Source organism: Leiobunum rupestre, chromosome 3 (assembly GCF_980474605.1).
Source record: "Leiobunum rupestre chromosome 3, qqLeiRupe1.1.hap1, whole genome shotgun sequence".
Lineage (NCBI taxonomy): Eukaryota > Metazoa > Arthropoda > Arachnida > Opiliones > Sclerosomatidae > Leiobunum > Leiobunum rupestre.
In genome coordinates, this window is record NC_143386.1 from 16,204,330 (window position 1) to 16,213,736 (window position 9,407).

At 35.5% G+C, this 9,407-nt stretch overlaps 1 protein-coding gene across 1 annotated transcript; it reads right to left on the minus strand.

Moving 5' to 3' along the window:
* Nucleotides 1-6,562: 6,562 nt before the first annotated feature.
* Nucleotides 6,563-7,692, minus strand: LOC149949682 (uncharacterized). Its single transcript, XM_090169453.1, has 3 exons — nucleotides 7,358-7,692; nucleotides 6,843-7,141; nucleotides 6,563-6,792 (listed from the first exon to the last, which is right to left on the minus strand). The coding sequence occupies exons 1-3, from the start codon at nucleotides 7,690-7,692 to the stop codon at nucleotides 6,563-6,565; spliced, it is 864 nt and encodes a 287-aa protein (XP_090025579.1).
* Nucleotides 7,693-9,407: the final 1,715 nt, after the last annotated feature.

Here is a 9,407-nt window from a genome sequence, read left to right on the forward strand (position 1 = left end):
AAACATAATATATTTAATAAACATAATATATTTAATAAACATAATATATTTAATAAACATAATATATTTAATAAACATAATATATTTAATAAACATAATATATTTAATAAACATAATATATTTAATAAACATAATATATTTAATAAACATAATATATTTAATAAACATAATATATTTAATAAACATAATATATTTAATAAACATAATGTATTTAATAAACATAATAAACATATATTTAATAAACAATAATATTTTAATAAACATAATTTATTTAATTAACTATAATAATTTAATAAACATAATATATTTAATAAACATAATATATTTAATAAACATAATATATTTAATAAACATAATATATTTAATAAACATAATATATTTAATAAACATAATATATTTAATAAACATAATATATTTAATAAACATAATATATTTAATAAACATAATATATTTAATAAACATAATATATTTAATAAACAATAATAATTTAATAAACATAATATATTTAATATTTTAAAAATAAAAAACCCAATAAAACCCATAAATACCCAATAAAATCCGAAAAAACCCTAAAAACACACTAGGCTGGGTATTTAAAACAAAACCCCGGGTTTTTTTAAACCCCGCTTCTTGGGGCCTAAAATTCATTGAAAAGATGACAAGTTGACTACTAGTTTTTTTTTTCCTGAACGGCCGGTAATCTATGCTTTCCACTTTAATAAACAAACACCCTGAGTGGCCCCTGCAGCCTAAGCGGTTTTAACATTCCGAGTTTATTTGTAAAGGGGGGTCATTGTTGTCTCCTCCCACAAGATGAAAATCGAGAAAGGGGGCCCCGCACCTGACACCTGTTCGTCCAAGACCTACCGTGTTGTCAAGAATGTCGTTTGTTGATAAGCGCAATATCGTCCTAGAAGGGGTGGGCCTCCACCATGGGGGTAAAACTGGAAGGCTCCAGCTTTTTTGGCGGTTAGTGATTCGCCCACTGGGTCACGTGTTCGAAAGGCCGGTGGTCACTCTTATCATAACGAAGTTAAGACATTATTTTACCAGAGATTCATTTCATTTTGTGCGCTTCTTCAAAGCAGGTCTCTACATTTCGAGTCTTTCTCAGTCAGTTAATTTAGTGTCCTTTTTGTTTAAATATTTTTGGCAAGTGCCGACTTCTACCTCCTAGAGGTTTAAAGAATCCGTACTGCGCTTGTTTTAAATAAAAACATTTCGGGCTAGTTTATATAGTTAGTTGGCTTTTTTCAAGCTTTTTATTTAGTACCTATTTATTTTATAACAAAACTATATTAGTGGATTTGTAGAGACTACAGCGCTTTCCTAAACAACATTTGTTTAATAAGCATTTTCCAAAACAGCGCTTTTCAATTCAGCGTTTTGTCAAAATAGCGCTTTGTCATAACAGCGTTTCCCAAAACAACAAATTGTTCAAACGGCGCTTTGTCATAGCGGCGGTTCTCAAAACCGTATTTTGTCGAAACAGCGTTTCCCAAAACGGCGCTGCTTTCTATAGCACTAATAATATAGGCCTATTGTAATACATATTTTCTGGAATTTCGGCAAAATTCATTACCTAATGGTTTCTGCCGATAGTTAGTATTGCAAACTTACCTAACCTAACCTAACCTGACCCCTGAAGTTCATATGTATGTTATACAATTTCCATCGTCAATTCATATAAATTTTAAGAAACCGCTGTCTTGACCAAAACCGCTGTTTCAAAATCGCTAATTTGAGAAACGCTATATTCAGAAACGCTGTTTATGGAAAACGCTGTTTTGACAAACCGCTCTACTGAGAAACGGTTAACCAAAAAACGCTGACTAAACAAAACGCTCTTTCGACAAACCGCGGTATTGAGAAACGCTATTTCAACAACCGCTGTTTTAACAAAGCGCCGTTGCAACAAAATGCTGTTTTGAAAAACGCGCTTTTGAAAACGCTTATTTAACAAATGCTATTTTAATCAAGCGCTCTATTCTCTTCATACCATATTAGTGGTGTCGGTTTTGTTTTAATATTTTTGGCAATAGCCGACTTCTACCTCCTAGAGGTTTAAAGAAGCCGTACTGCGCTTGTTTTAAATAAAAACATTTTGGGCTAGTTTATAAAGTTAGTTGGCTTTTTTCAAGCTTTTAAAAGCTAGATATTTTGAACCAAACTATTGGTGGTGCCGATGGTTTTTTAAGACTATAGTGGTACCATTTTTAAAAGGCGTAATATCTGGAGTTTTTACTTTAAAAACTAAAATCAGAATGAGTTCCCGAAAGTTTATGTCGGGGGCCCAAAAACGCCAAAAATGTAAGAGAGAAGCGAGCATAGTTAGTAGTCAGAAAGACGCAATGGAACGATTTCTTCAATCGTTAGTTAAAATAAATAAACTGAATTCAGAGGAGACTCTAGGTATTAGAGAGACTGAAAACAGATAAAAAAATGTTGTTGACTTTTTACCCAAAGTCGATGTCAGTCCGGCTAAGAAGGTAGTTCTAAATTCTGAGTTATCGGAAATTTGGGTTGAATCCTCTTATAGAGCCTCGAGCGCAAAGATAGACAATTCAAAAGTAAGACGATTAATTGCTTTAGATATAAGTTAAGATAAGGATTGTCTGCCCGTTCAACCTAACCTCGCGTCTTTCCCAAAACCCTAATGGGTGGTTAAAACCAAGGCTTCAATTCTTCTTGGTACACCAAATACCAAATAATCGACATTTTTCTTTTTCTCCTTTGGGTACTAGTGACCACGGTATTATTTTCTTCAATTTTGCACTGCTTTGTATGGCTCCCATTTTTAGACCTAAACCTAATTTCTACAAAGGGAACTATCACGCTTTTAATGACTTTCTTTCGCGTATTGATTGGTCTCTGACGCTTTCCCGTGATTCCCTCGCTGACTCTTGGGTTGCCTTTCATACCCTCTAAACTGCCGGGATTTCCTCCTTTGTCCCATTTAGTAAGCCGAAGCAACTAACCGCCGCTCTGCCTTAAGCAAAAAAGCTAAATCTATAGCCAGGTGTCGCCTAAATCAATCTAATTAACGACACGCTTCCCAGTCAGTTATCTCTGGACATGTTGCCTCTTATCGTAAGGCTCGCAAAGGCCACACTAATCACTCGCGTAATTTGAGGAAAAAATCTGAGGCAGCTCGTTCCAGTCTTGTAAAGGTCAACCTTAAAGCTTTCTATTCTCACGTCAATCGATTTCGCGTTTCTCGCGATAAAATAATTGAAATGAAAAAATCTGGTGGCTCCTCTACGACTTCTTCCTTGGAGGCCACCAATGTTTTTAATCAGTATTTTGCCTCTGCTATTCAACCTCTGCCCTTTGTCCCGTCTCCTTCTTGCGCTGCCTCCCTCTCTACTTTTGACAAATTTACCTGTACGCCAGCTGATATTAGTCGTATACTTGGAAAACTAAAAATTGACAAGTATCCGGGCTCCGACGGTATTCATCCACTCTTATTTTAAAATAGTAAAAAGTCAAATGAAGAATAACTATATAGTCTTTTTTGGAATATTAGATTTGTTGTTTCGTTAAATTTAATGTCTATATTAATATTTAGTATAGCAATTTACTCTTAATATAATAGTATTAATAAGAATGTTTTTCCTCCCTGTATCTCTTTTGCTTGTGGAGTTTGAGATCAAGTTTTGAAATAAATAAATCATTAGGTTATCTATATTTTGCTTTCAAAGCAAATTGCTTTTACTTAGCTAAATGATTAGTTTAGTCTATTATCTTGAGTTTTTATAGCTAGGGGGTTTAATAAGAAGTAGGCGAAGTATGCAATTGTAAAAACTTGTCCTAAATTGAGATAAGGTTCCTCAATCGGGGAGGCTCCAATTCATGTTAATAGATTAACTAGGGTAAGAAAACTGTTTTTAAGAATTTGGATATGGTGAAAAATTGACTGTCTATCCTTCTCTGAAATTCTCGAGTCATTCTAAGAAAATTCGCTCCATTAATGGTGTTGACGGTCGCAGTATTTTCTTCCGCTCTCCTAGGCTAATTCGTACCCTATAATAATAATAATAATAATAATAATCAGCTAGGCTAATACCCAGGCAGCAAGGGCAACGTTTCAGATTGGTAGATTTTTCATGTTTAAGTAGAATAAACGTTTAAGGTTTTATATTAACTACCAAACTACGTTGATATTTATAGGGAGCAAACTACCAATTCCATATCACTTAAGTTTTTTAAGAATACCTACGTTGAAAAAACGTTTAAAATAATTTTGTTAACGGTATAGGGAATTTATTTGTATTTAATCAACGTTTATTTATTCTTGTTTAATCAACTAATATTTTAATTGTTATTTGTTTATAATTTTGTTTAATTTTTACGATGGCGACAGACGAACTGTTCTTTTATACAGCCTTGATTTTGTTATTGACTATTTCATTTTAAACTTTTCTATTTATATCCAGTATTTTTTATTGAATGTTTAGTGTATAAAGGTTAAGCTTATTTGTATCTACGTTGTGCGAGCACAAGTTGGCCGTGGTTTATGAGTCTGGCAGCTACTAGAGATGAGTCGGGCCGGCTATTTTTAAAACCCGACCCGACCCGGCCCGTCAAAATTCTTTAAAACTGAACCCCGACCCGGCCCGGCCCGATAAAATTGAAACCCGACCCGGCCCGGCCCGATAAAATTTGTAAAATTTTAAACCCGACCCGCCAAGGCCCGATAAAATTGAAACCCAACTTGCACTTTTTACCTCTCCGAGGGGACAAAGTCCCCTAGGAGGGGTTATACAACGACCGTGTCTGTCTGTGGGTGGGTCTGTGGGTGTGTCTGTCTGTCAGGACTGCGAACGCGTTCGCATTTTCGGTGCAAAGTGTAATCACTGCGTACGCAGTTTCTCAAAGGGTTGGCAAAACCACCGTGTGACGGTGAGCGTTAACGGATGCATTTGCGGTTTGGTTTGGATGGTGTTTTTTCGCTCACCGTCGTGACGGTTTGGTGTATTACGGTTTTTGTAATGTTTATGCGTAAGTTGTGAGTGTTGAATTTGTTGTGTTTGTGTTCTGATGGATGTGCATGTTGAGTCTGTTGTGTTTATATGGGCGTTTTCTCTCCAACTTCTTCTTAATGACTTTGGGACGGACCGAGTGCTGAGTGTAATGCTACCTCTCAACGTCCAATGGCAGGGTTTCCACCAGTTGTACACGGTATTCGTCTTAGTATCAATTTGCGATCGCATCGGGCGGGATTTGAACCCGAGACCTCCTGATTGACAGGCGGACGTTCTACCACAGAACCACCGACACTTGTTACGCCTTATTGAAAATTAGACCTTCAGCTTTATCGGAAGCGTATTTAATAGAGTACGAAATTTTGGTTTAATTGAAATAGAATTGAAATTGAAATTATTGCATCGAAGAAATTCTAATTTAGCGTTTCTCTATTGATTAAAAACAAATGCGCCACCCAAGTTTCGAACCCAGACCATTCGGCTTGGCAGTCGAGCGCTCTACCACAGAACCACCGATAGCTGCTTAGAGTCACTGAAATTAAGACAGGCATCGTAAGCATAATAGGTAATAAAGTCTTTTTTTATTAATGAATTTATGAAGGCCTAATCTGGTATTTTTTAAAGGTTAAATCTTGTTTTAGCGCAGTCAGCCGAGATTAGAGGGTTAAAGGGTAGACCCTGTGGGTGGTCCACTTTCTTAACGACCTATATATAGTTCTGTTAATTCAAAGGAGATAATTTAACGTTAATTGCTTTAAGAGGTGGCGGTTAGTCAAGTGGCTCTCTGTGCTTTGTTGATGGTAAGGTTTTTGCTTCTTGTAAATACATTTGGTGTGGATATTTGGATATCTACGATTTCTAACGCAGTCAATGATTTCTTGGGTGTGCGAGTCATTATATGATATTGGAAATTGGACGGCATTGGTCTTTTTCATGTGGTATGCGTCACAACGTCAACAGGAAGTGAACGAGTCGTCCACTACCAGATATCTACGGTATCTTCATCAAGGGCGAGTGTTGAAATAAAATGAGCGTTAAAGATGCGGCAAGTATTTCGTAAGCGAGTAATTCCAAAAAGCCTCTGTAGATATTTCTTTCATTAAAATTTGCTTCGTATTATATTTAACTGATAAACTTGTTCTGTAAAAGGGTTTAATTCAATTGTGCATTGTTATAGTACGTCTAACTTACTGTTGTAACTACTTAACTTATGATATTCTGAATAAATTAAAATTGGTCGTTTCGTCTCAATTATTTTAATTATAATTAAAATTTTATACCGGGCGGGATAGAAATGGGTTAATATTTTTAACAAATAACTCTAAATTGCGGAGATATATCTTTAAGGGTTATCTCGAGAAATTAATACCACTAGGGACAATTCTACCGAGGAGAGGTATATTTTGGCTTGCCAACTTGTTATGGTTATAGTATAAGCTTGTACTATATGCTAGAGCAAGCTCCCGAATTCAAAATTTCAATTGCTATGCCTAGTTGACTACCTAAAGGCTTTCAAAACTCATTTAATTAAGTTTTAGCGAAAAATATAACAAAAATATATCGATTCTACGTACAGGTTATTTAACCAAATAGTTCTTGTGTTCAAATGTTAAGGACGAAAGGGTTGAACCTTTCAAATTAGTTCTGCGTGGCCCGAGAGTTTCGCCAGTTGTCGAAAAAACTCGTTCGTCAGTAGCTTCTGATGCCGGAATTCCCAAAACTCTTTGCGCAACTATTTTCAAAGCAGGATACTGATTTGCGCATCGCCAAAAATCCAGTAGCTGTAGATTAGTATCTAAAATAATTTCTATAATAAATTTATCATCAAATTATTTAAGGTTGCAAGTTATTTCTTACTTGAATTAAATTTAAATTTCATTTTCATGTACTTTTCAAACTCGGCTTCAGCTTTTTGTTCGCTTGATTCGTCTTCTGTTTCCATTTCATCATCCGAAGTATCTTCCAAATCGGCTAACTTGGACACCTTAGGCTTGTATCTTCCATAGCTAGATGTACTGGAAACCGAAGGGGTTCTGCTTCTAATCGTCGCGGCGCTACTTGATTTGAAATTGTCGTACTCCTTGATTAATAATGTTTTTACGGTGGAATAAGCTTTTTCTCTGAGATTCGAAGTTGCAAATTTCAATTTACGATATCTAGTTAAGAAAAATGTAACGTTATAGCTTCTCTTGCAATTCGCAAAAAGTCATTCTTACTCAGTGGCGTAACAGAAATTCGACAAGGAGGGTGGTCGAAGTATATGAATGTTAAGAGGGAGGCAGAGAATGGGGTGAAAATTTAGTACAATCAAAGGTAGGCCAAAGGGGAGTTTGACCCGGAACCTCCCCCCTTGCCTACACCACTGTTCTTACTTTGGATTAAGCATGCAGGCTACGTAATGGAAGACGTCAATACAACAATATTCCTCGTAACAAACTCTCGCTTGGAATTTGAGATTTTTCATTTCTTCGGAATCTAAATCATTTACTGTAATATGATCCTTTATTTTGTGCCACCACGGTGCTACTTCGTTAATAGTTTGCACCTTTTCTTGACTAAAAGCGTCAGTCGCATCTTTAAATGGTTTTAGGAACTTCACAAACGTTTCAAGGGTGTCGTCGTTAATTGTCGCTAATCTTTGTAGCTGGTTACTTTGCAGCAAAATTTCTTTCACTTGCTTTGCGGATCTAAGATACGACTCTAACATCTATAGTTGACTGTTCCAGTGTGTAGCCACTTCTTGTTTTAAAGTATGTTCCAATTTAGAATTAAGTCCAGATCTTTTAAAATATGCTACAATTGTCTTTACACCTTGTAAGGTTTGGTTAATGTTTGGACATTTTACTGCAAGAACAAAAGTTTTCTTATTGGGCATAGATTTTTCTGCCTGGTCCTGTACCTTTTTAACTTTTTCTGAGTCCAAAGCTGTATTATTGAGCATCCACGTAATCATGAGGTTCAATTTATGGCATTGGCAATTAAGTTGGTTTTCCAATGGAAATATTTTTATCATGTTTGATCCACCATCTGTAACGAGCCACGAGGAATTAATTACCTCACTTGTGAGATCATGGAAATGTATCTTTAAAATCTCAGTTAACTGAAATCTGATGTTGTCCGTTGTCTTCTTTTCAAAGTTGAATTCATCTACCGCCAGCATTTGGCAGACTAGATTCCAGTTGCAATCGATGTAATGAATGCAAAAGGAAATAAAGCTACGTTGTTTAAACTTGTCGGACCACATGTCTGTTGTAAATGAGAAGCAGGGAGTTTGTGGTGCGACGTGTAATTCAGCAGCAATCTCCTGTTGTTTCTCTCTAACTAATGATGGAAGAATGTCTTTTTTTAAGGTTGTTCGGTGGAATATTAATTTACTCGCGTCTTGGTGACCATACTTTGCACCAAAGTCTATTAGAGATTGACTAATATCTAATATAACGAAATCCTACGCACTCGAATGATCTCAGAGGACGAAGATCTTTTGCTAGTCCAATAGTTATATTTCTGTTTAGCGATCGTATTTGTTCTAACGGTACTTTTTTCAAATAAAAATTTGACATAGTCGGTTGGTTAGAACCGGGATTTTCGTATTTCCTAGAAGTAGTTTTCCTACAATCATTGCTTTGATGTCACCGTTGGCTAGATGTTCCCCCCGTTTTCACTTGATAAGAAATTATTGTTTGGCATTTGATACACTGAGCGAATGGTTGTTCTTTCTTGTCGACTTTTACAATGTTGAAAGTACTCCAAATTGCAGACTTCCTACGTGGCGATTGGTTTTCTTGAAGGTCAACTCGAGAACTATTATGTGATATTAACAGTTCAATAACGTTTTTTGTCAATGGTTCTAAAAAAGGAAAAAATAACTTGATAAAGATTAAATTAAATTATAATTAAAAGCCTAGCCCCATTGACTAAGATTTGACATATGGAAATAAAACGATTATTATTCAACAGCGAAGCAAAGCGTGTCCTGGCTCTACTCTGCGAGAAAATTATCTCTAAAACAGCCTTTTAGAAAATTACTAAGGAAATCCTTTGTGCCAAAATGAGTAATATGCACTTTATGCAGAGTAGACACACCATTATGATGTATTAAATAGCCAAACAAAGGCGACCTTACTTATTTTGATATTGTGCCATTTCAATATAAAAATGCTAACTAAAATTTCAAATGAACGAAAGAACGTTAAATAATTAGAAATCAAATTTTTCAAAATACCTTGTTTGTTACTGGTTGTAATGTCTTCAATTATTTCATGACTATCGTCCATGATTGACTTGCTTCAATCAATACATGATGAAAACGAACGAACTCTCTGAATGCCGCGTCGACTAAACCAAAACTAAAACTTGAAGTGATAAATTTGAATACCGCATGAACTGTGAACCTCTCAGTTTCCCACAACAACGCTTGTCACG

What these genes read in the sequence shown, in the direction of transcription:
- LOC149949682 (XM_090169453.1), bottom strand. Translation starts at nt 7,692, where the DNA reads ATGTTAGAGTCGTATCTTAGATCCGCAAAGCAAGTGAAAGAAATTTTG. An exon ending in GCCTGCATGCTTAATCCAAA is followed by an intron (nt 7,142 to 7,357) that starts GTAAGAACAGTG and finishes TTTCTTAACTAG; the next exon opens with ATATCGTAAATTGAAATTTG. An exon ending in GAAATTTAAATTTAATTCAA is followed by an intron (nt 6,793 to 6,842) that starts GTAAGAAATAAC and finishes AATTTATTATAG; the next exon opens with AAATTATTTTAGATACTAAT.